The sequence below is a fragment of the Pristiophorus japonicus genome, chromosome 17 (genome assembly GCF_044704955.1).
Source record: "Pristiophorus japonicus isolate sPriJap1 chromosome 17, sPriJap1.hap1, whole genome shotgun sequence".
In the NCBI taxonomy this organism is placed as follows: Eukaryota; Metazoa; Chordata; class Chondrichthyes; family Pristiophoridae; genus Pristiophorus; species Pristiophorus japonicus.
In genome coordinates, this window is record NC_091993.1 from 7640164 (window position 1) to 7666870 (window position 26707).

At 43.9% G+C, this 26707-nt stretch overlaps 1 protein-coding gene across 3 annotated transcripts in view; it reads right to left on the reverse strand.

Annotated features, from left to right (window-relative positions):
- lrrc28 (leucine rich repeat containing 28) overlaps positions 1 to 26707 on the reverse strand; it is a 129578-nt gene that overhangs the window by 80807 nt on the left and 22064 nt on the right. For 2 of the 3 annotated variants that reach the window (XM_070858318.1, XM_070858320.1), the window contains exons 1-3: positions 25723 to 26239; positions 15967 to 16182; positions 11467 to 11507 (exon numbers count right to left, since the gene is read on the reverse strand). In XM_070858318.1, the coding sequence (XP_070714419.1) occupies positions 11467 to 11507; positions 15967 to 16134 (209 nt within the window). In that variant the 5' untranslated portion in view covers positions 16135 to 16182; positions 25723 to 26239. Of the gene's footprint in view, positions 1 to 11466; positions 11508 to 15966; positions 16183 to 25722; positions 26240 to 26707 lie in introns of those variants that run through there. The other variant, XM_070858319.1, reaches the window with a different exon arrangement.

Below are 26707 nucleotides of genomic sequence, written 5' to 3' on the forward strand. Positions count from 1 at the left end.
GCGAGCAGGGCCTCAAGCGGGCGGCAGACACCGGCTGATGGAAGCCATGTCAAAGGCGTGAGTACGCTTTAATTACCACGCTCAGTTCGGACACGGGCAGAAATCTGTCTGGTGTCAGCTGCCTGAGAGATTCGAATTTGCAGGTCTGGCCGAGACTTCAAGTAGTCAGCAGAAGATCCCAGGTGAAACAATTGCGATCGGTTATATAAAAGTATGTCTGTGTAATGTTGCGATTGAGTAATGGATAAGGTTGCAAGTAACAGTCTCACTCGTGAGGAGTAAGTAAGGGACATCCCGCTGACAACCTATAGCCATGGGAAGAAAGAAACTCGAGTGGGGACCTAGCAGACAAAAATCGAAAACTAATTGAAATAATGATTAAACAAAATTGGAAACCAGATGACCCACCCGCTGAACAAAGAAAATGGTGGGAGTTGGAAAAGAAACAAAAGGAGGAGAAAACCCTCGTTTTAGTCACTCGCGCGTATTATAAATTAAGTAAATGGACTAGACTATTGACCGAGAAAGTGACGAAATAAACTGACAGTAGATGTGATGACGAGAGCATCCATCAGGACACATAAAAAGGAACAACTGCCAGCAGCCCCCATCAATTAGAAACAGTGGGAGGGGTGGGATAGGACACCCGAAGTCTGTTATAACTGCAACAGACTGACAAACGTGTTAGAAATGTAGAGAGAGAGAGAGAGAGGCTCTTTGTACTGCAAGAAATGAGGGGTCGAAGTTATCTGCTACAGTGACCGTTTTTAAAAAAAAAGCAGGAAGCAATTCTAAAAGATGTTCAGTGGGAATCCAAACCATGAATTGTAGGCATTTAGCAGCAAAAAGTGCTAAAAACTACAGGGGCAACAGATTATGGTGCAGATTATAAAACAAACATTAAATGGTACGACACTGAAAAGTGTAGAGGAACAAAGGGACCTTGGAGTGCATGTCCACAGACCCCTGAAGCTAGCAGGCCAGGTAGATAAGGTGATTAAGGCGGCATATGGAATAATTGTCTTTATTAGTCGAGGTATGGAATACAGGAGCAGAAATGTCATGCTTGAACTGTAGAAAACTCTATTTGGGTCACCACATTATAGGAAAGATGTGATTGCACTGAAAAGGGTGCAGAGGAGATTTATAAGAATGTTGCCTGGACTGGAGAATTTTGGCTGTGCGGAAAGATTAGAGATGCTGGGGCTCTTTTCTTTGGAACAGAGGAGGTCTGAGGGGTGACTTTATTGAAATGTCTAAAATTAGGTGGGGTCTGGATAGAGTGATAGGAAGGTCCTGTTTCCCTTGACGGAGCGGTCAACAATCAAAGGGCATAGGTTTAAAGTAACTAAAGGGAGGTTTAGAGGAGATATGATAGGGATCGGAAATTAAAAATTGATTTCAGGAATAATGGATAAATAGTTATGACTTAATCAAAAGGAGAAAAGGGAAGATCATGTTTCTTTCTTACTGTTCGTGTTTTCCTTTGATGTTTCAGTAAAGTTTTAGGAAAACATGCTACTGTTCCTTTGTTTGGCTGTGGCTCCTCCCCCTTTTCCAAGTGGCATTGGGAAGTTTCATATTGGAGTTACTGAGGTTAATTAACCTATTAAAAACAGACTTTTATTATGGCCATGATCAAATTCTGGTTGATGTAAATTGTGTGGAGAGTCTTTAGTTCCGGACATAAGGTATTTCACATCAATAACTGATACGGTTTTTTAAAATTCTGACCAATGTGTAAAAGGATGAAATACTATTACGTGCAAAGTTGTTTTTCTGAATGTTTATTTTGAGAATAAAAACACGGAGACTTTACAAAAGTAAAATTTTTAACTGGAGAGTTTAAACTAAAAAAGGCTGAAGTCGACATGGATTGATGGTGTCTGTGTTTGTCGGCTTTTGAAACAAAGGAAGTTAACTCTTTCATGGGCAGTTGTGAACTCTGTTTTAACTCAGTGGGTGATACCTTTTGAATATTGGAAATCTTCTTAATTTGAAGAGAATCACCAGAGCTTCTGTTTCTTTTGTTTTAAGTAGGTGATCATTGGGAAGAAGTGATGTTGTTTAAAGGGGTTAGTGGACTGTGCCCGAGGGGTCAGGAGGGCACACCACTGTAACCGATTACATCTGAGAGTAAATCTCAGAAGTGGGATTCGTCCTCTCCAGGAGAATGAGGAAGAAGGGGTGCCTAATGGGATACCCCCACCTAATCAGGTACAGTATGATCCAAAGGGAAGTGGACAGGACACGGAAGCTGGAAGAATCTCCTCAGCTCCCAGATTTGGAACTACCTCCTATCCACAGACATACCTCGCAAACCCTGCCAATCTCAGAGTAGTACGAGACATATCGTGAATGGTAGAAGTAGGGACGGCCGAGGGTATAGGAAAAGGGTCCTTGCACCCCTTGATATAATGTAACCGTCCATTATATCAAGGGGTACAAGGACAGGAGCGCGGTTATACAAGCAGTCCAGTTTTAAAAAAAAAAAAGACTTATCCAAAGGCTCCTTCTCCAACGAATAAACAGATTTGTGAGAAAAGTGAATTGTTTGTCATAAACACATCCCAGGGCCAACAAATGGGCTAATGGTAATCTCAACTCAGGTGACATTGTACCATGATGTGCATCATGAAGTGGTACCTGTAATATTGAATCTGACCAAAGTGGGACTACCTGGGTGGTGCAAGCCTATAGCGCGGCTGCATGGGAGAATGATCAAGAGATTTTGGCAGAGGGCGAGTACAACCTGCACTGAATTCAGGGAGAGTGATGGGCTTGATCATACCTTGACAAGAATGGTGTCGAGACTAGTGGGGAGAATCATAACAGAAGGCGGTGAGGCTTGATTAATATGTTGCAACTGGGTTAATGCTAAAAAGGGGGTAAACCAAATTATAGAAGGGGAACAAATCGTCTTCAACGAAACAGCTTGAAGTAATGTATGGATCTTGGTTAGTGGAACAAGCCCAAGGAAACCTGCAGCATATTGCAGAGGGAAAGCTCTCTTTCTGGGTAACTGATCGAGACCTAGGGCAATGTCCATTTATCAACTTACTAAGACTCTGTGCCAAATCCAGAAGGTGGGTACAGGTGTACCCGGTGGCACGAGTGTCAGTTACAGGAACAGAATGACATCACCCTGTTAGAGATAGTAGGGTATTACTCAAGCATGCCTGAGAAAATTTAGTAGGATACAATGAACACGGGAAATTAACCCGGATGGATGGGATAACATGGAATTGCACCATGAAGGTAATTGCGGGAGAGCATTTTCCTGTACGATCTGTATAAAGAAGGAAGGGTGAATATTGTGTCAGCACGGTACCAACCTGACTTGTCCCATTGCGACAGGAACCTTTTGTATTACTCCAGTCCAAACTGTGAGACTATGGGCGCGGGTTTCATTAAGTAATTATTTGCGTAAGCAAATAAATATCACTGTGAGAAAGGAGTTAAAAGTGTAACTGCCAAAGGGAAGATATAATGAATTTGGATAGTTAATTGGGCCAATTGAGGACCAAGTACAATGGGCATTAAGCGAAATGGGGAACAGAGAGTCACAATGGCTCGACACTGAGGTGATACGGTACATATGATCGAGATAGTCCGACAATGAACCACGAGACGATATGTGGTTTTCATGTTATTTATTGTCTAACAACAGCCGACGCACACTATTGTTATGCGACGAGGGTGGCAGCTGTTAATACATTTGACATAGACAGTATAGGCCAAGAAGTTCAAGACTTAGCCCAATGTTTGAGAACCCTTTTACTAAAGGGAAGCGATCGGACTTCGCAGTTGTCAGAAACCGGGGACGAGGTTGCCAGACAAATGCTGCAAGTCGAGGAAATCTGAGAGCCTCATGCCCAAACTATCAATAAGATAAATGCACGACTGATCTAACCCAAGAAACACATAAAGAACTTGTTTGTGCAATGTACGCCACATGGTTACTAGGGAACATACGATACAATGTAAACCAGATGAAACAGAAAAATACCCGATTAGATAAGTAATAAGCAATTGTCCAAATGGACTAAGGATGGTATTACCCTCTGTGATGTTTGTAGGACAACACAAGTGTTCTTGTCCCAAAGTAATTGTATTACCAAAGAATTGAAATAGATATGGTTCCAGCTATCCCACAGATAGAGGGTACAGATGCCAAACCTCTGTGGGCAGTACAGAACATAGGCGAAATACAAAGCCAATCCCAGGTTCAGTTCTACAATACGCCCCCTTATGCGGTAAAACTCTGACACATTTCAAGGGGTGCATACCAATAGTTGCACGCAATATTTGGATGTGATAGTGTGCGCACACCCCATGGAAGGAGGGTAACGTATACCATGCGGGTTCACTCAGACAGTTAATCGCACGTTGGAAATCAGCCCCCTTAGTCTGGGAGGCACTGAGGTGGCAGCCCGGGATGATGGGACGTACTGCATATCTACCAAGGAAAATGAGTACAAGCATGGTAATGTCATATGTGCGATCCCACAACCGAATTTCTGTTTTACGCCTAAAGCTGTGGTCAAACTAGGCCATCAATACCGATTCCCACGAAGAAAGGAACGCATTGAGAACATCACTTTAAACAACCCAAGATGGGATGATGAAATGGAACAACATGACATACCAAGTTGGCAAGACATTCCCCCTCTCAAAGAACATTTGACGCAATTGAAAAAGGGCACTGAGAAAAGCATACGCCGTTATCATGAAATTTTGGACGATTCCATACAGCATTCAAAGGACATTTAAGAAATCCTGGAAGACACTCAATAGTGGGAACATGAATAGAATTAGGGAATTAATGCGAATAACAATCCGTGGATTCGTATATTCTCTCACGTTTTGGTGATCATACAGTTAGGGCTAGCTGTCGGATGGGGAATAGGGTTTTGCATGGCATGTAGAAAGAGGCAACGGAGAAGGATAGCAAAAGCTTTAATTATGGAACAGCGAAAGTTGTTAGCCGAGCAACCCGAAATACTTTTGAGACGTAGGTCACGTCCAGAGTCCCCCAAACCGCATGGCTGATCACCACAGAACGGAGCAGGGGACACAGGATGAAGTAGAATTAGGTTGGTAATCTTGGGCTGGGTAGCCAAGTACCAAAAGGGGGGGCTGAAGTGGGGCTATCGAGCTCTGTTATAATTAAAGGGTTAAGAATGGATCTCGGAATTAAAACGAGCTGACATAAGCTTTTGTAGTGGTCAACTTTATAAGGGTGTTTAAAGGGAAATAACATATCAGAATGATTAATTGTTACAAGCTGTGTAACCTGAGGACAATTACAGTTGGCCCAACTGCTGAACCACAGGAAGCCCAGAGGGGCAGATAAACGGGGCAAGGGGTCAAAAGTAACACAATGGAAAAACTCCATCTGGTTAAGGCGAGAGAGATAAGATAACATTCCAATGTGCTCATGAACTTTTCTGACACAGTGAGGTTTATAGAAATGTACTGGAGATCGGCGTAGTCAGGATTGTACCTTTACTTTGAGTGACAAGGGTTTTGACCATTCAAATCAATGCATGTCTCATGCATTGAATGTCCGGCCATTATAGGCTGAGGAACTGTATAAAAACCTTGTGTTCTCTTTGTTCAGAGAGAGCAAGTGAGAACAGCTCAGCAACAGGTTGACTGCAGACTTGACTCTCCCTTGCAAGAAATTAAAGACGACTTGAACCTTCGAATCCAGACCTGGCGTTGAGTGTTAATTTTAAATACTCCACTACACTTACCCACTCCTTATTCTCACCAGTTCCTTATTTATAAGACAAAAAATCACCAATAGTTCAATCATCGTCATACTCCCACAACAAAAAAATGTCCTCTCCATATGCAAATACCCTAACAGTACAGCTGAACGCCACAAAAACAGCATCTTACACCAGCTCCATCAATACCCATCACATCACGCTGCTGAGTTATATCCAGCTTCAACCATGTAGGTAACATTGAACCATCTGGGGTGGAAATGTGGATTAGCTCTATGAGTAGGAACATTGTAGTTTGATTGGCAGACAAATGTGTTTCCAGGGCATTCTAATTCCACATTTATATTGCGTTATCTGCACCTAACTCAGTCCAAGGTCAGCAGAGAGATTGCACGAGATCTGGCTCCACGGAAATTCAGCGCCGTGCAAGAAGTGAGCAACTGCTTTTAATGATCAATATTATGTTGAGCTCCCTCTGGAGAAGTTCTTTGCTATTTTTGATACATTATAAAGAATAGCAAAGTGTAGAATTACAGTTTGTGCTGAATACTGTTCATTTACCTGTTCTGTGTTAAAAGAAAATTGTGGTGTTGGATTACAAAAAACCTTCAAGAATCAGGTAAGAAACAGAAAAGCATGGTGTAACCATAGCAATTGTTTAACATATTTAATAAAGGAATTGGATCCAGCTGCAATTTTGTTGCTTATGGGTTTGGAGATTCCATATTGTGTGGACTAACTCACTTAAAATAAAATTCTTCCCAAGAAGCTCGCCAGTTAAATCAAGGTTTGAGAATGAAAAGTGGATCCATTTAAAATCATTTGTCTGTTTACATTTGGCGTTGAATTTGGTTACACATGATCCATACTGAAAGGATTTTGCAATCAAACCCTCCAATACTTCACACTGAACATCACCTAAAATAATGTTTATTAAAACTAATGTTCAGCAGCACAGCTTTAAAATGACTATGCAGATCTGTAAAAAGACATCGGGCTAGATTTTCGGCTCATTGCCGTCTCTGTTTTCGCCCCAGAGGGGCGGCAATGGCAGCAGTAAGCACTTCCGGGCTTCCAGCGCCCCGCCGGGATTTTCGGTGCCGGATTTGACGGGGTGCGGAGCATTACCATCAGGAAGAGGCGAGCCAGTGTGTGCAATGCCCCTGGTTGTGACACCGGCTTGATTTTTGGCTGCTGCCCAATGAGTAATGCTCCGTAGAGCGCCCCCTGCTGGGACCACCTGTGAAAGCGGGGGTAGGGGGGGAGGGGGGGAACCGAGCTGTAGCGGCTGCAGTGTGGTAAGTAATGTCGACCTCAGGTAAGTGTGATTGTTTTTTTTTGCGTTTTATGTTGTGGCGGCGTGAGTTATTTATTGGGAATGTTTTTGGTGGGTTTGTTTCAGTTTTTATTTCTCCCCAGGCCTTTGAGGCCAGCTGTTTAGCTCACGATTTTCACTTGCTCAGCTGGCCGAGCACCCCAAGAGAGGTGTGCTACACCTTCCCTTAGCGTTCCGCCCCACACTCAGGACCCAGATGCTGAATTTTGCTGACTGAAGCGCAAACTGTTCCCGGGGGCAAACTTTACCGTTCCGCTGCCATTACCGCCCCAAAATAAGCAGAACCGAAAATCCAGCCAATAAACTGTAGGAAAATACATTAATTTAAACTAAGCAGCGAATGTTTGTTTTATAGGGCTCAAAATTGGCCCACCCCTTTTTTCGGCGCACTCACCAGAGATGCGCCGACTATCTGCATGGAAAAGTTCTCCAAAAAAAAAAAAAAAAATCGGTCCCCATTTTGGACACTGTCCGGCTTCTCCCGGGTCTTCGTGCAGCGTGTCGGGTCGGGGGCAGAGCCAGCGTCCCGCGCTGAAAACAGTGCCGGGACGCCTGCACATGCGCGTTGGAGTGTGCGCGCATGCGCAGTAGCTCCTGGCCCCAGCCTCAAAGTGTGCGTGCTGCAGCGTGGGACCCGATCATCATCAGCATCATCATCATAATGCTGCTGGTGCGTCCCGCCCCTACCCCAGGCCGAGTGGCCTACCGCACAGGCCAGCCCGCTGCCTTCCCGGGCTGAAGATGAAGGTAGGGTAGGACTTAGATATTTCTATTTTTTATTTGGATATTTTGAAAAATGTATGTAAATATGTTTTGTCTCTTGTGAATAGTGGTGACCATTTGTCAAGCCTATTTACCTGGTGCTATTGTAAAAGAAAAACATAAGTGAAGGAGGAACACAGAGAATATCTTATTTATTGAAGTAGACTTTATTTAGATAATATGGGCTCAATTTTGGCCCAGTATAATTATTGCAAACATATATAGTTGTTTAAATTAGCTGTGAGATTAGGGCAATTTAATTCAACTATCTTTTACTTCTTTTATTTTTGTAGTTTAAGCTTCCATGAATGCTTCTGTTGTATAGTAAATTAACTTTGCAAATAGATGTTAACAAATATGATGTGATTGGGATTACGGAGACGTGGCTCCAGGATGATCATGGCTGGGAACTCAATATCCAGGGGTATTCAACATTCAGGAAGGATAGAATAAAAGGAAAAGGAGGTGGGGTAGCATTGCTGGTTAAGGAGGAGATTAAGGCAATAGTTAGGAAGGACATTAGCTTGGATGATGTGGAATCTATATGGGTAGAGCTGCAGAACACCAAAGGGCAAAAAACGTTAGTGGGAGTTGTGTACAGACCTCCAAACAGTAGTAGTGATGTTGGGGAGGGCATCAAACATGAAATTAGGGGTGCGTGCAATAAAGGTGCAGCAGTTATAATGGGTGACTTTAATATGCACATAGATTGGGTTAACCAAACTGGAAGCAATACGGTGGAGGAGGATTTCCTGGAGTGCATAAGGGATGGTTTTTTAGACTAATATGTCGAGGAACCAACTAGGGGGGAGGCCATCTTAGACTGGGTGTTATGTAATGAGAGGATTAATTAGCAATCTCGTTGTGCGAGGCCCCTTGGGGAAGAGTGACCATAATATGGTGGAATTCTGCATTGGGATGGAGAATGAAACAGTTAATTCAGAGACCATGGTCCAGAACTTAAAGAAGGCTAACTTTGAAGGTATGAGGCGTGAATTGGCTGGGATGGATTGGCGAATGATACTTAAGGGGTTGACTGTGGATGGGCAATGGCAGGCATTTAGAGACCGCATGGATGAACTACAACAATTGTACATTCCTGTCTGGCATAAAAATAAAAAAGGGAAGGTGGCTCAACCGTGGCTATCAAGGGAAATCAGGGATAGTATTAAAGCCAAGGAAGTGGCATACAAATTGGCCAGAAATAGCAGCGAACCTGGGGACTGGGAGAAATTTAGAACTCAGCAGAGGAGGACAAAGGGTTTGATTAGGGCAGGGAAAATGGAGTACGAGAAGAAGCTTGCAGGGAACATTAAGACGGATTGCAAAAGTTTCTATAGATATGTAAAGAGAAAAAGGTTAATAAAGACAAACGTAGGTCCCCTGCAGTCAGAATCAGGGGAAGTCATAACAGGGAACAAAGAAATGGCGGACCAATTGAACAAGTACTTTGGTTCGGTATTCACGAAGGAGGACACGAACAACCTTCCGGTTATAAAAGGGGTCGGGGGGTCTAGTAAGGAGGAGGAACTGAGGGAAATCCTTATTAGCCGGGAAATTGATGGAATTGAAGGCCGATAAATCCCCAGGGCCTGATGGACTGCATCCCAGAGTACTTAAGGAGGTGGCCTTGGAAATAGTGGATGCGTTGACAGTCATTTTCCAACATTCCATTGACTCTGGATCAGTTCCTATGGAGTGGAGGGTAGCCAATGTAACCCCACTTTTTAAAAAAGGAGGGAGAGAGAAAACAGGGAATTATAGACAGGTCAGCCTGACATCGGTAGTGGGTAAAATGATGGAATCAATTATTAAGGATGTCATAGCAGTGCATTTGGAAAGAGGTGACATGATAGGTCCAAGTCAGCATGGATTTGTGAAAGGGAAATCATGCTTGACAAATCTTCTGGAATTTTTTGAGGATGTTTCCAGTAGAGTGGACAAGGGAGAACCAGTTGATGTGGTATATTTGGACTTTCAGAAGGCGTTCGACAAGGTCCCACACAAGAGATTGATGTGCAAAGTTAGAGCACATGGGATTGGGGATAGTGTACTGACATGGATTGAGAACTGGTTGTCAGACAGGAAGCAAAGAGTAGGAGTAAATGGGTACTTTTCAGAATGGCAGGCAGTGACTAGTGGGGTACCGCAAGGTTCTGTGCTGGGGCCCCAGCTGTTTACACTGTACATTAATGATTTAGATGAGGGGATTAAATGTAGTATCTCCAAATTTGCGGATGACACTAAGTTGGGTGGCAGTGTGAGCTGCGAGGAGGATGCTGTGAGGCTGCAGAGCGACTTGGATAGGTTAGGAGTGGGCAAATGCATGGCAGATGAAGTATAATGTGGATAAATGTGAGGTTATCCACTTTGGTGGTAAAAACAGAGAGACAGACTATTATCTGAATGGTGACAGATTAGGAAAAGGGGAGGTGCAAAGAGACCTGGGTGTCATGGTACATCAGTCATTGAAGGTTGGCATGCAGGTGCAGCAGGCGGTTAAGAAAGCAAATGGCATGTTGGCCTTCATAGCAAGGGGATTTGAGTACAGGGGCAGGGAGGTGTTGCTACAGTTGTACAGGGCATTGGTGAGGCCACACCTGGAGTATTGTGTACAGTTTTGGTCTCCTAACTTGAGGAAGGACATTCTTGCTATTGAGGGAGTGCAGCGAAGGTTCACCAGACTGATTCCCGGGATGGCAGGACTGATCTATCAAGAAAGACTGGATCAACTGGGCTTGTATTCACTGGAGTTCAGAAGAATGAGAGGGGACCTCATAGAAACATTTAAAATTCTGACGGGGTTAGACAGGTTAGATGCAGGAAGAATGTTCCCAATGTTGGGGAAGTCCAGAACCAGAGGTCACAGTCTAAGGATAAGGGGTAAGCCATTTAGGACCGAGATGCGGAGGAACTTCTTCACCCAGAGAGTGGTGAACCTGTGGAATTCTCTACCACAGAAAGTTGTTGAGGCCAATTCACTAAATATATTCAAAAAGGAGTTAGATGAGGTCCTTACTACTAGGGGGATCAACGGCTATGGCGAGAAAGCAGGAATGGGGTACTGAAGTTGAATGTTCAGCCATGAACTCATTGAATGGCGATGCAGGCTAGAAGGGCCGAATGGCCTACTCCTGCACCTATTTTCTATGTTTCTATGTTTCTATGTTTGTCATATGATGTCCGGTATAGCGGTTTGATCCTATTCACATTCTTTAGTCAAGTCATTAAGTTCTGCTGGCCTCCGATGTACCTACCTGCACTGATTTCTTAACTCTCCGCAAGGGTTTTCACAAGTGGCCACATAAACTGGCCCAAGTTAGTTTGGAGTAACTATTAGCTGGCCAAAGTGGCCTAAATGGCCAAAATGGGCATAGGTGGCTGGAAACGCCCCCTTTTGGGGAAAAAAAAGAAACTAAAAAAAATCCTATCAAACTCACTTACACTGGCGCAAACTGAATGTGCAAAATGTGGATTTTGAAGATAATCCAGAAAAATCAAGTTGCTCCAAAAAAAAAAAGAGAGCAACTCCTGGCCAATTTTGAGCCCATAAAGTGTAAATTGTCTTCTTAATGGTGACAAACAAGACACGCAAAACATCAATGTGAACAAAGCAGTTTGTAAAATACTCACAATTCAATAAGATTTGGAAGTTTCTGCCCGAGGTTTTCCGGCTGAAAATAGTAAAAAGTTGCACTTAATTTTTAATGCTTTCAGCTTGTGGGTACTGAGCTTTTGATAGCAGTTACAGTTTTATAAAATATAAAACTGAATTTACTAAAACATTTTCAGTACAAGGCATGACTGCAGAACACAACCAACCAAATCATGTAATGCAGTAAGAGAGATCTGATTACTGAACAAGCTAAGTTTTGGTTCCAGGATACAGCCCTGCAGAACAAAGTAAACTGCTCTACAATACAATCTGCCTGTGCCGTCGAAGGTTAAAGCGTTTCCACAAGACACAATGTTTCACTGGCAATTTGTTCCTCTCTGCTCTTTAGTGTAACATAGCAGTGTCACCTGTTAACGAGAGCAAAATGCTCAAACTCAAATACTGGGCAGGACCAGAACCAATGTCCTAAGGGGGGGGGGGGGGGGGGGGGGGGGGGGGGGAGTGTTTGCTAGTGCTGTTGGAGAGGAGTTAAACAAATATGGCAGGGGGATGGGAACCTATGCAGGGAGACAGAGGGAAGTAGAATGGGGGCAGAAGCAAAAGATAGAAAGAAAAGAAAAGTGGAGGGCAGAGAAACCTAAGGCTAAAACCAAAAAGGGCCACATTACAGCAAAATTCTAAAGGGGCAAAATGTGTTAGAAAGACAAGCCTGAAGGCTCCGTGCCTCAATGCGAGGAGTATTCGTAATAAGGTGGATGAATTAACTGCGCAGATAGCAGTTAATGAGTATGATGTCATTGGCATCACGGAGACGTGGCTCCAGGGTGACCAAGGCTGGGAACTCAACATCCAGGGGTATTCAATATTTAGGAAGAATAGACAGAAAGGAAAAGGAGGCTGGATGGCATTGCTGGTTAAAGAGGAAATTAATGCAATAGTAAGAAAGGATATTAACTTGGATGATGTGGAATCGGTATGGGTGGAGCTACGGAATACCAAAGGGCAGAAAACGTTAGTGGGAGTTGTGTACAGACCACCAAACAATAGTAGTAAGGTTGGGGACAGCATCAAACAAGAAATTAGGGATGCATGCAATAAAGGTACAGCAGTTATCATGGGTGACTTCAATCTACATATTGATTGGGCTAACCAAACTGGTAGCAATGCGGTGGAGGAGGATTTCCTGGAGTGTATTAGGGATGGTTTTCTAGACCAATATGTCGAGGTACCAACCAGGGAGCTGGCCATCCTAGACTGGGTGATGTGTAATGAGAAAGAACTAATTAGCAATCTTGTTATGCGAAGCCCCTTGGGAAGAGTGACCATAACATGGTAGAATTCTTTATTAAGATGGAGAGTGACAATTAATTCAGAAACTAGGGTCCTGAACTTAAGGAAAGGTAACTTCGATGGTTTGAGGCGTGAATTGGCTAGAATAGACTGGCAAATGATACTTAAAGGGTTTACGGTGGATCGGCAATGGCAAACATTTAAAGATCACATGGATGAACTTCAGCAATTGTACATCCCTGTCTGGAGTAAAAATAAAACAGGGAAGGTGGCTCAACCATGGCTAACAAGGGAAATTAAAAAGAGTGTTAAATCCAAGGAAGAGGCATATAAATTGGGCAGAAAAAGCAGCAGACCTGAGGACTGGGAGAAATTTAGAATTCAGCATTGGAGGACAAAGGGTTTAATTAAGAGGGGGAAAATAGAGTACAAGAAGAAGCTTGCCAGGAACATAAAAACTGACTGCAAAAGCTTTTATAGATATGTGAAGAGAAAAAGATTAGTGAAGACAAACGTAGGTCCCTTGCAGTCGGATTCAGGTGAATTTATAATGGAGAACAAAGAAATGGCAAACCAATTGAACAAATACTTTGGTTATGACTTCACGAAGGAAGACACAAATAACCTTCCGGAAGTACTAGGGGACCGAGGGTCTAGTGAAAAGGATGAACTGAAGGATATCCTTATTCGGCGGGAAATTGTGTTAGGGAAATTGATGGGATTGAAGGCCGATAAATCCCCGGGGCCTGATAGTCTGCATCCCAGAGTACTTAAGAAAGTGGCCCTAGAAATAGTGGATGCATTGGTGATCATTTTCCAACAGTCTATCGACTCTGGATCAGTTCCTATGGACTGGAGGGTAGCTAATGTAACACCACTTTTTAAAAAGGGAGGGAGAGAGAAAGCGGGTAATTATAGATCAGTTAGCCTGACATCAGTAGTGGGGAAAATGTTGGAATCAATTTATTAAGGATGAAATAGCAGCGCATTTGGAAAACAGTGACAGGATCAGTCCAAGTCAACATGGATTTATGAAGGGGAAATCATGCTTGACAAATCTTCTGGAATTTTTTGAGAATGTAACTCGTAGAGTGGACAAGGGAGAACCAGTGGATGTGGTGTATTTGGACTTTCAAAAGGCTTTTGACAAGAGATTGGTGTGCAAAATCAAAGCACATGGTATTGGGAGTAATATACTGACGTGGATAGAGAACTGGTTGGCAGACAGGAAGCAGAGAGTCGGGATAAACGGGTCCTTTTCAGAATGGTAGGCAGTGATTAGTGGAGTGCTGCAGGGCTCAGTGCTGGAACCTCAGCTCTTTACAATCTACATCAATGATTCAGATGAAGGAATTGAGTGTAATATCTCCAAGTTTGCAGATGACCCTAAACTGGGTGGCAGTCTGAATTGTGAAGGGGACGCTAAGAGGCTGCAGGGTGACTTGGACAGGTTAGGTGAGTGGGCAAGTGCATGGCAGATGCAGTATAATGTGGATAAATGTGAGGTTATCCACTTTGGGGGCAAAAACGCGAAGACAGAATAGTATCTGAATGGCGGCAGATTAGGAAAAGGGGAGGTGCAACGAGACCTGGCTGTCCTGGTTCATCAGTCATTGAAAGCTGGCATACAGGTACAGCAGGCGGTGAAGGCGGCAAATGGTATGTTGGCCTTCATAGCTAGGGGATTTGAGTATAGGAGCAGGGAGGACTTACTGCAGTTGTACAGGGCCTTAGTGAGGCCTCACCTGGAATAGTGTGTTCAGTTTTGGTCTCCTAATCTGAGGAAGGACGTTCTTGCTATTGAGGGAGTGCAGCAAAGGTTCACCAGACTGATTCCCGGGATGGCTGGACTGACATATGAGGAGAGACTGAATCAACTGGGCCTTTATACATTGTAGTTTAGAAAGATGAGAGGGAATCTCACAGAAACATATAAGATTCTGACGCGACGGGACAAGTTCGATGCGGGTAGAATGTTCCCGATGTTGGGAAAGTCCAGAACCAGGGGACACAGTCTTAGGATAAGGGTAGGCCAGTTAGGACTGAGTTGAGGAGAAACTTCTTCACTCAGAGTTGTTAACCTGTGGAATTCCCTGCCGCAGAGTTGTTGATGCCAGTTCATTGGATAGATTCAAAAGGGAGTTAGATGTAGCCCTTACGGCTAAAGGGATCAAGGGGTATGGAGAGAAAGCAGGAAAGGGGTACTGAGGTTGAATCATCAGCCATGATCTTATTGAATGGTGGTGCAGGCTCGAAGGGCCGAATGGCCTACTCCTGCACCTATTTTCTATGTTTCTAACAACTTTTACAAAAGCAAAATACTGCGGATGCTGGAAATCTGAACTAGAAACAGAAAGTGCTGGAAATGTTCAGCAGGTCAGGCAGGATCTGTGGAGAGAGAGAGAAAGAGAGTTAACGTATCAGGTCGATGACCTTTCGTCAGAACCCATTTCTGACAAAAGGTCATCGACCTGAAACATTAACGCTGTTTCTCTCTCCACAGATGTTGCATCACCCTGAGTATTTCCAGCACTTTCTGTTTTTATTACTAACACCTCTTAACTATTTCTCCAAGGCTGAAGTAATTGGTTAACAGCTCCCACTGAATTGAATGGTTCACAGTATAACCAGAAACAGTACAAAATGAGACGACAGGCTCAGCTGCAAAAATTTATACCCTTGCATTATAGAATAGTTTCAACTGGATTTAGTCACATGTGCAGTAACTTTTTTAAAAATTGCAGAATTACTTTCAATTTTTCTCCCTCGCCAATTTTTGTCCCTCCCCTTCCTAAACTCTTTGCTGGTGCCAGTCACAGTCTGAAACCTTGTCCAAGGGAACATTACTCACATGGGAGTCTAAACAGTGTCAATAGTTTCTCAACTGCAGGGGGACAAGGCATCCCCCTTCACGTCCTCACCCGACATTGACACAAGCAACCTTCCAGCAATAGAAGCAATCAGGAATGGGATCCCTGGCCTGTTTTTTAGTATCCCTAACACTGCCCTGTATGAAATCAGCTATCTCAGCACAGGCTGCGAGTCAAACCTGGAACTTTTTAATTTAGATGACCCAGCTCCAATTTAAAATGTATGTGTTTGCTACCCAATCTAATTAAGCTTGGTTCACACACAAAACCACCTGAAACTTGCACCTAAGCTTTTGAAACAACTGGACAATTTGTCTTTAATATAAAGCAACTAAGAGCACGAAATACTAAACATACCAGTGTTGTTAATGAATTCATCTTCATATAGAGATGTTCCAAGTGATGTGAGCCACCGTCTTTCAGTAACTCATGAGGAAAATTGGCTAAGTTCCTATAATTCAGAAAGAGATTTTTATGCTTCTCCTGCTTGGCCATCCAGATAGTTTTCCAAAGTTCGGTGTTCATGATCGAACTGTTTTAAACAGCTGTCACAACGTCAAAGATCCATGGTTCCTTTAAAAGATAATACAGCCCGAGGTTAGCCAAAAGGAAAAAAATCCCTTTATAATTCAGCACCAAAATAAAATGACAAAATAAAATTGGCAAAAATTTACAGGAAATATTATCCAAAGGGCACAATAAACAATTTTTTTTGCCAAGATCAGCCATGATCTCATTGAATGGCCGAGCAGGCTCACGGTCAAATGGTCTACTCCTGCTCCTATTTCTGATGTTCTTATGTTATCCAATCCCTGCTTTATATTGCTAGAGCAACCATGTTTAGAACAGCTATGTTATGCCTTGTGTAGCGCAAGTCATTTTATGTCGTATTTTTATTCAATTAAACTGGTGATAAAACATGAATCATGTTGCTGTAAAATGCTGGAAGTGCCTGAACCTCATTTTAGCTTAATGACTGGCAGAAATCCAAGAAACGAGAAGAGAGATTATCCATACATGAACTAGACCCGCTATCAGCGACAGGTTCTATGCTGCAAAGTTTTATCTTTCCAACATCATTTATTGAGGGAGTTCCACCTTTATTATAACCCGGAAATTAAAACCGAAAATACACCCAATGGTGACCTCATTTTGCCGATGTCATGTTATCTCCAAGTATCCTCCAATCGTATTAGAATATGCCCAAATTGAAAATGGGTCTAAATTGGCATGTATCAGCTTAAACAAATCGAGGCCCGAAGAAATAATGAACCCATGACAGTATATTTCATCTTTTAGTCTTACAATTTAAGTTTTAACTGTCATTCATGCACATCAGGATTAGAGAGGTAGAGTTTCCACGTGTAGTATCAGTGCAAAAGAAAAATCGGGGAATTTTAAACTTAAGTTATGCCCAAAACATCTTGCGTTTAGGTTTTCCAGGATCTTTTTGTTGTGTATCTGTAAAGCATGCATTCCCATGTTCCGCCACCAGGGAGAGCATCCCCTGTCGTCCCAAGGGATCCCAGCATCCCTTGGGAGCACTGTATCTAAGCCGGCCCCTAAGGCCTGTTCCTCACTCTGGGGTGTCTTATTAAAGACTGAGGTCACTGTTACTTTAACCTCCCTGTGTGCAGCCTCATCTGTGTTAGGAACACAATACTTTTAAACTGGTTCAAGATTCAATCTGCTCAGATTAGGCCCCGCCGACAAAACTGGCCACACACCCCAGGTTGAAGTGACAAGATTCTGCCAATTGTGCTGATTCGTGAAGGCTCTTCAAACTGCGCTCATGTGCTTAGGCGCACGGGCACCAGTTTTAAAGGTTTTTTTCAAATCAAACAATATTCTAATTTACTAATAATCTGACTAGTGTACACCAATAAAACAGCTCAGTCTAGTTTTTTTTAAGTCATTTTAAATCAGGTTACTCACAGGTTTCGCAGACCGGACACCTTATTAAAAATGCATATTTTTGGTGATAAATCCATTATCAGCTGAATTAATAAAAATTGAACCAGGTTACTAATCTTAAATACATCAAGGAATACTTTTTAAAGAAAGAAAAAAAACAAACAATTACGTCCATTAGGCTGCCCAATTGGCTGGGTCATGGAAGATTTTATGGTTCCGATTGTGCCAATGAATTAGAAACATAGAACATAGGTGAAGGAGTAGGCCATTCGGCCCTTCGAGCCTGCACCGCCATTCAATAAGATCATGGCTAATCAGTCAACTTCAGTACCCCTTTCCTGCTTTCTCTCCATACCCCTTGATCCCTTTGGCCATAAGGGCCATATCTAACTCCCTTTTGAATATATCTAACGAACTGGCCTCAACAACTTTCTGCGGTAGAGAATTCCACAGGTTAACCACTCTGAGTGAAGACGCTTCTCCTCATCTCAGTCCTAAATGGCTTACCCCTTATTCTTAGACTGTGACCCCTGGTTCTGGACTTCCCCAACATCGGGAACATGCTTCCTGCATCTAGCTTGTCCAATCCCGTCAGAATTGTATATGTTTCTATGAGATCCCCTCTCATTCTTCTAAACTCCAGTGGATACAAGTCCAGTTGATCCAGTCTCTCCTCATATGCCAGTCCTGCCATCCCGGGAATCAGTCTGGTAAACCTTCGCTGTACTCCCTCAATAGCAAGAACTCCCGCAATAGCAATTTTAGCAGTAACATAAACAATAATCCAACCACCGTAATTTGAAGCCCATTTTGGACGCAATTTCCCGATTCTACTCGATCCCAGCATTTTCAAAAACCTGCAATTGGGGAAGCCTTCCAATTTTGAATGCGACTTCTACTTATGCCATAAAGATGCATTAAATGAAACAGAAAATAAAGAGCAGGCTCAGTCAGGATACATTTTTGTGAAACACTCAAAAAATTGCAATGAAAAGACCAGAAAAATATCTGTTTCCTGCTGTGCCTGAAAAACTGGTCACAATGTTGGGATTCCCCGAACACGTGAAATTGGAAAATACACACATTTGAAAGTTGGAGGCGTGGCCAGGTTTGTGGGCAGAGATTCATTCAGATGGAGGGTTTGATGGAGACATAAAAGATCAAAGAAACTTGGGTGTATTGTCGTTACGAGTAACTATTTTCGACACAAAATTCTGCGATCTTTTAACCCATGTAATTGGTTTGCGCCCTGATTACGGGTGTATCTGCGTGCAAACTCCCAGCCATTAACTTCATAACCTTTCCTATACAGGCAGGAGGTGTAATTTTAGGGCATACGGCAGCTTTCAATCAGGCAGCTTTGTTCAAGCAGGGTGGAAGGAAATAGATGATGTAGAATATACAGCACATAACCAAGCCATTTGGCCCAACTAGTCGGAGGTGGCGTTTATACTCCACACGACTCTCCACCCATTCTGTCTGCCTCATGTCAGCCTTTCAGCATATCTTTCTATTCCTTTTTCTCTCGTGTACCCATCCAGTTTCCTTTTGAAAGCATCCAAGGTATTGCCTCAACTACTTCCTATGGTAGCGAGTTCCACATTCTAATCACTCTGGGTAAATAGAATTAAAGTAATAGGTAGAAGGATTAGAGGGGAGTTGAGGATAATTGTTTTCACCCAGAGGGCAGTGGGGGGGGGGTCTGGAACACACTGCCTGAAAGGGTGGTAGAGGCAGAAATCTTCATCACATTTAAAAAGTACTTGGATATGCACTTGAAGTGCTACGGACCAAGAGACAGAAAGTGGGATTAGGCTGGATAGCTCTTTTCAACCAGCGCAGACACAATGAGTCGAATGGCCTCCTTCTGTGCTGTATATTTCTGTGATTCTAAATAAATTTCTCATGAATTCCCGATTGGATTTATTAGTAACTATCTTATATTTAGGGCCACCAGTTTTGGATTCTTCCACAAATGGAAACATTCTCTCCACATCTACCTTGTCCAACCCATTCACAATTTTAAAGACCTCTACCAGGTCGCTCTTAAATCTTCTCGGGGACGAAATTCAGGGTCTCAAAGAGACCTGTTAGTGGCAGCCATTCCTAAAAATCGAATGGCCGCTACTTTGGGGTCAACAGGCCGAAATTCAGTTCTGGAATTTTTCGGCCTGGACCCCATACCGCCCAAGTGGTATCACTGCCAATAAAATTAATAAAAAACAATAAAAATACTTACTTGCGCGACTGCCCTTAAAGGGGAGGGCCCACTGCCTTGGCGCAAGACTTTTTGCCGGCCGACTTGCGCCCCCTGGTGGCCCAGAGGCCAAAATTAAAAAATGGTCGAACTTCTCCCCTTTAACGGAGGGGAGCGTGGTGACGACACCACGCTGATTGACAGCGGTGGGTGGGCCTTCCGACCCATTCTCAGCCAATCAGCCTGGCCTCGAGTCTAAAGCCCGCCCTCATAATAATCCATTTCCTATAGGACTTGGAAAAAAAATTCAAAGTCTTGAAAATGGATCTACTTACCGTACCAAGAGTTCCAGCGGTCAGTAACAGCTAAAAACTCATGGTTGGCGCACCTGAATTAGAAACATAGAAACATAGAAAATAGGTGCAGGAGCAGGCCATTCAGCCCTTCTAGCCTGCACCGCCATTCAACGAGTTCATGGCTGAACATGAAACTTCAGTACCCACTTCCTGCTTTCACGCCATACCCCTTGATCCCCCGAGTACTAAGGACTTCATCTAACTCCCTTTTGAATATATTTAGTGAATTGGCCTCAACTACTTCCTGTGGTAGAGAATTCCACAGGTTCACCACTCTCTGGGTGAAGAAGTTTCTCCTCATCTCGGTCCTAAATGGCTTACCCCTTATCCTTAAGACTGTGTCCCCTGGTTCTGGACTTCCCCAACATTGGGAACATTCTTCCTGCATCCAACCTGTCCAAACCCGTCAGAATTTTAAACGTTTCTATGAGGTCCCCTCTCACTCTTCTGAACTCCAGTGAATACAAGCCCAGTTGATTCAGTCTTTCTTGATAGGTCAGTCCCACCATCCCGGGAATCAGTCTGGTGAATCTTCGCTGCACTCCCTCAACAGCAAGTATGTCCTTCCTCAAGTTAGGAGACCAAAACTGTACACAATACTCCAGGTGTGGCCTCACCAAGGCCCTGTACAACTGTAGCAACACCTCCCTGCCCCTGTACTCAAATCCCCTCGCTATGAAGGCCAACATGCCATTTGCTTTCTTAACCGCCTGCTGTACCTGCATGCCAACCTTCAATGACTGATGTACCATGACACCCAGGTCTCGTTGCACCTTCCCTTTTCCTAATCTGTCACCATTCAGATAATAGTCTGTCTCTCTGTTTTTACCACCAAAGTGGATAACCTCACATTTATCCACATTATACTTCATCTGCCACGCATTTGCCCACTCACCTAACCTATCCAAGTCACTCTGTAGCCTCATAGCATCCTCCTCGCAGCTCACACTGCCACCCAACTTAGTGTCATCCGCAAATTTGGAGATACTACATTTAATCCCTTCGTCTAAATCATTAATGTATAATGTAAACAGCTGGGGCCCCAGCACAGAACCCTGCGGTACCCCACTAGTCACTGCCTGCCATTCCGAAAAGTACCCATTTACTCCTACTCTTTGCTTCCTGTCTGACAACCAGTTCTCAATCCACGTCAGCACACTACCCCCAATCCCATGTGCTTTAACTTTGCACATTAATCTCCTGTGTGGGACCTTGTCGAAAGCTTTCTGAAAGTCCAAATATACCACATCAACTGGTACTCCTTTGTCCACTTTATTGGAAACATCCTCAAAAAATTCCAGAAGATTTGTCAAGCATGATCTCCCTTTTACAAATCCATGCTGACTTGGACCTATCATGTCACCATTTTCCAAATGCGCTGCTATGACATCCTTAATAATTGATTCCATCATTTTACCCACTACTGAGGTCAGGCTGACCGGTCTATAATTCCCTGCTTTCTCTCTCCCTCCTTTTTTAAAAAGTGGGGTTACATTGGCTACCCTCCACTCGATAGGAACTGATCCAGAGTCAATGGAATGTTGGAAAATGACTGTCAATGCATCCGCTATTTCCAAGGCCACCTCCTTAAGTACTCTGGGATGCAGTCCATCAGGCCCTGGGGATTTATCGGCCTTCAATCCCATCAATTTCCCCAACACAATTTCCCGACTAATAAAGATTTCCCTCAGTTCCTCCTCTTTAATAGACCCTCTGACCACTTTTATATCCGGAAGGTTGTTTGTGTCCTCCTTAGTGAATACTGAACCAAAGTACTTGTTCAATTGGTCTGCCATTTCTTTGTTCCCCGTTATGACTTCCCCTGATTCTGACTGCAGGGGACCTACGTTTGTCTTTACTAACCTCTTTCTCTTTACATACCTATAGAAACTTTTGCAATCCGCCTTAATGTTCCCTGCAAGCTTCTTCTCGTACTCCATTTTCCCTGCCCTAATCAAACCCTTTGTCCTCCTCTGCTGAGTTCTAAATTTCTCCCAGTCCTCAGGTTCGCTGCTATTTCTGGCCAATTTGTATGCCACTTCCTTGGCTTTAATACTATCCCTGATTTCCCTTGATAGCCACGGTTGAGCCACCTTCCCTTTTTTATTTTTACGCCAGACAGGAATGTACAATTGTTGTAATTCATCCATGCGTTCTCTAAATGTCTGCCATTGCCCATCCACAGTCAACCCCTTAAGTATCATTAGCCAATCTATCTTAGCCAATTCATGCCTCATACCTTCAAAGTTACCCTTCTTTAAGTTCTGGACCATGGTCTCTGAATTAACTGTTTCATTCTCCATCCTAATGCAGAATTCCACCATATTATGGTCACTCTTCCCCAAGGGGCCTCGCACAATGAGATTGCTAATTAATCCTCTCTCATTACACAACACCCAGTCTAAGATGGCCTCCCCCCTAGTTGGTTCCTCGACATATTGGTCTAGAAAACCATCCCTTATGCATTCCAGGAAATCCTCCTCCACCGTATTGCTTCCAGTTTGGCTAGCCCAATCTATGTGCATATTAAAGTCACCCATTATAACTGCTGTACCTTTATTGCATGCACTCCTAATTTCCTGTTTGATGCCCTCCCCAACATCACTACTACTGTTTGGAGGTCTGTACACAACTCCCACTAACGATTTTTGCCCTTTAGTGTTCTGCAGCTCCACCCATATAGATTCCACATCATCCAAGCTAATGTCTTTCCTAACTATTGCATTAATCTCCTCTTTAACCAGTAATGCTACCCCACCTCCTTTTCCTTTTATTCTATCCTTCCTGAATGTTGAATACCCCTGGATGTTGAGTTCCCAGCCCTGATCATCCTGGAGCCACGTCTCCGTAATCCCAATCACATCATATTTGTTAACATCTATTTGCACAATTAATTCATCCACCTTATTGCGGATACTCCTTGCATTAAGACACAAAGCCTTCAGGCTTGTTTTTTTTAACACCCTTTGTCCTTTTAGAATTTTGCTGTACAGTGGCCCTTTTTGTTCTTTGCCTTGGGTTTCTCTGCCCTCCACTTTTCCTCATCTCCTTTCTGTCTTTTGCTTTTGCCTCCTTTTTGTCTCCCTCTGTCTCCCTGCATTGGTTCCCATCCCCCTGCAATATTAGTTTAACTCCTCCCCAACAGCACTAGCAAACACTCCCCCTAGGACATTGGTTCCGGACCTGCCCAGGTGCAGACCGTCCGGTTTGTACTGGTCCCACCTCCCCCAGAACCGGTTCCAATGCCCCAAGAATTTGAATCCCTCCCTGCTGCACCACTGCTCAAGCCATGTATTCATCTGCGCTATCCTGCGATTCCTGCTCTGACTAGCATGTGGCACTGGTAGCAATCCCGAGATTACTACTTTTGAGGTCCTACTTTTTAATTTAGCTCCTAGCTCCTTAAATTCTTTTCGTAGGACCTCATCCCTTTTTTTACCTATGTCGTTGGTACCAATGTGCACCACGACAACTGGCTGTTCTCCCTCCCATTTCAGAATGTCCTGCACCCGCTCCGAGACATCCTTGACCCTTGCACCAGGGAGGCAACATACCATCCTGGAGTCTCGGTTGCGTCCGCAGAAACGCCTATCTATTCCCCTCACCATCGAATTGCAGCCCTCTCTTTTCTAAAGGAAAAAGCCCCAATCTGTTCAATCTTTCCTGATAGCTGTAATGTCTTAGGTCTGGTACCATCCTTGTAAATCCTGTTTGCACTTTCTCCAGTGGTTCCACGTCCTTTTTATAGTTTGGAGACCAAAACTGTACAGGGTATTGGTGAGGCCACACCTGGAGTACTGCGTGCAGTTTTGGTCACCTTACTTAAGGAAGGATATACTAGTTTTGGAGGGGGTACAGAGACGATTCACGAGGCTGATTCCGGAGATGAGGGGGTTTACCTTATGATGATAGATTGAGTAGACTGGGTCTTTACTCGTTGGAGTTCAGAAGGATGAGGGGTGATCTTTTAGAAACATTTAAAATAATGAAAGGGATGGACAAGATAGAGGCAGAGAGGTTGTTTCCACTGGTCGGGGAGACTAGAACTAGGGGGCACAGCCTCAAAATACGGGGGAGCCAATTTAAAACCGAGTTGAGAAGGAATTTCTTCTCCCAGAGGGTTGTGAATCTGTGGAATTCTCTACCCAAGGAAGCAGTTGAGGCTAGCTCATTGAATGTATTCAAGTCACAGATAGATAGATTTTTAACCAATAAGGGAATTAAAGGTTACGGGGAGCGGGCGGGTAAGTGGAGCTGAGTCCACGGCCAGATCAGCCATGATCTTGTTGAATGGCGGAGCAGGCTCGAGGGGCTAGATGGCCTACTCCTGTTCCTAATTCTTATGTTCTTAAGTTGGACTTATACATGTTTAATGTAACTTCACTACATTTGAATTCTGTAACCCTAGAAATAAATCCTAGTGCTTTGTTAGAATTTTTAATTTATTTGCTGACCTCTAATATTGCTTTGAATGATTTGTTCACCTGTATCCTTCAATCCATTTGCTCTTCTACCTCATTCAGTTTCTGATTTTCTAAGGGTCTAGGTGATGTTTCTATTTTTCCGACCAAAATGCATCACCTCATATTTATCCATGTTAAAGTTCATTTACCACTTAATTGCCCAGTCTGCAAGTTTGCTAATGTTTGTGTATAATGTTGCATTCTTCTAGTTTTAGCTGTACCATCACCCCCCCCCCCTAGTTTGGTATCATCTGTAAATGTTGATAGAGTTACTTGCTCCCAAGTCCAAATCATTAACATAAATCACTAACAGTGATCCGTCCAATCCAAATAACTACCCTTTATCCCTATTCTCTGCTTTCTATTTTTAAGCCAATTTGCTATCAATTCAGCTATTTTTCCCGACACCAAATGCCCTAACCTTTGTCATGATCCTACCATGGGAATCACAGAATAGAATAGTATAGTAGAAAAGGTGGTCATTTTCCCATCAAGTCGATGCCGGCTCTTATGAAGAATAATTTTGTTAGCCTCACTTCCCTGCTCTTTCCCATAACCCTCCATTTTTTCCTCCTTCAAGTGTATATCCAATTCCCTTTGGAAGACTATTAGTTCAATATTCCCCATCCCATCAGGCACTGCATTCCAAATCCTAACCATTCATTGCATCATTTTTTTTTCCTCATGACGCCTCTGGTTCTTTTGCCAATCGCCTTACAACTCTTTTTGGGGGAACACAATACACATTAGATCAAGTGCCCCCCAATCTGGGGGACACTCCAGACACTTAACTGCCCCTTTTGTTTTGTTCCTTTGTTTGTTTTTTTGTGTTTTTGTGATTTTTTTTTGGGGGGGGGGCATTAAAACCATATATTTTACAAGTGCTCCCTATAAAAGGGGAGGGGGACACTAAAAATCCAGCAATTAAAACAAATTAAACTTTAAAACATATAAAATTAAATTAAAATTTGGTTGCCGGGGGTAACGATGCACACCAATCGCCTTCCATCTCTGCCCTCTGGTTATCGACCCTCCTGCTACTGGAATGGTATATTTTTCAATTATAGTCTCGTCTCTTCTCTCCCAACCCTCAAAAAGAAAAAATATGTATACTGTGATTCAAAACAAGGTAATTTAGACAAAACAAAGCCCTAAAGTACAGAGATAAAATCTGTTTACTTACAGAAGAAAGACTTGCATTGATACAGAGGCTTTTCGCGACCACCGGACGTCGCCAAGCACTTTACAGCCAACGAAATACTTTTTGAAGTGTGGTCGCTGTTGTAATGTAGGAAGCACGGCAGCCAAATTTGCACTCGGCAAGGTCACACAAACAGCAATGTGATAATGACCAGATAATGGGGGGGGGGGGGGCGATAAATTGATTGAGAGATAAATATATTGGCCTGGATACCGGGAACAGCTCCCCTGCCCTTTTGACAAAATAGTGCCCGCAGGATCTTTTACGCCCACCCTGAGAGAGAGCAGACCAAGGGCTCGGTCTGACGTCTGCTGCGAGAGAGGGCGCCTCCGGCAGTGCGGCGCTCCCTCAGCACTGCGCCGGGAGTGTCGGCCTAGATTTTTGTTTTTTGTGCTGATGTCTCTGGGAGTGGGACTTGAAGCCACAGCTCAGACTGAGCCACAGGCTGACACTAACATAACAAAAGTCTGCACTTCAAAGCACAGGAGGAGTTTTTGGTGGGGGGGTGGTGGTGGGGGGGGGGGTGGGAGGGGGGATGTGGGGGTGGTGGGTGGGGGGGGATGTGGGGGGGTGGGATGTGGGGGGTGGCGATCTGGGTGCCCTGGGCCTTGGAATTTATTGTAAATGCGAGTTTGTTCTTGAGACAGCAGAGCCACAGAAACATCAGACAAAGGCCCCCGCCAGTGGCCGAGAGAAGGGAGGCGCTGGCAGCACAGGGGGCGGGGTGAGACAAACCATGGCTGGCTCAAAGGACAAGGCCTCAAGGCCTCGGGCCTCGGGGCCTGCTGGAGCTACTCGCCAGACCCCGGGGGGCACACAGTGCGGCCGGTGTCCAGCTTCTCGGTCTCTCCGCCTCAGCGCCCACCAAACCCGCTCCTCATTCGCTGCTCCCCCAAGCCCGCCGCCCGCCAATCGCGCGGCCAGCATCTCACACCGCCAGCATCAGGCCTCCTCATTGGGCGATGCA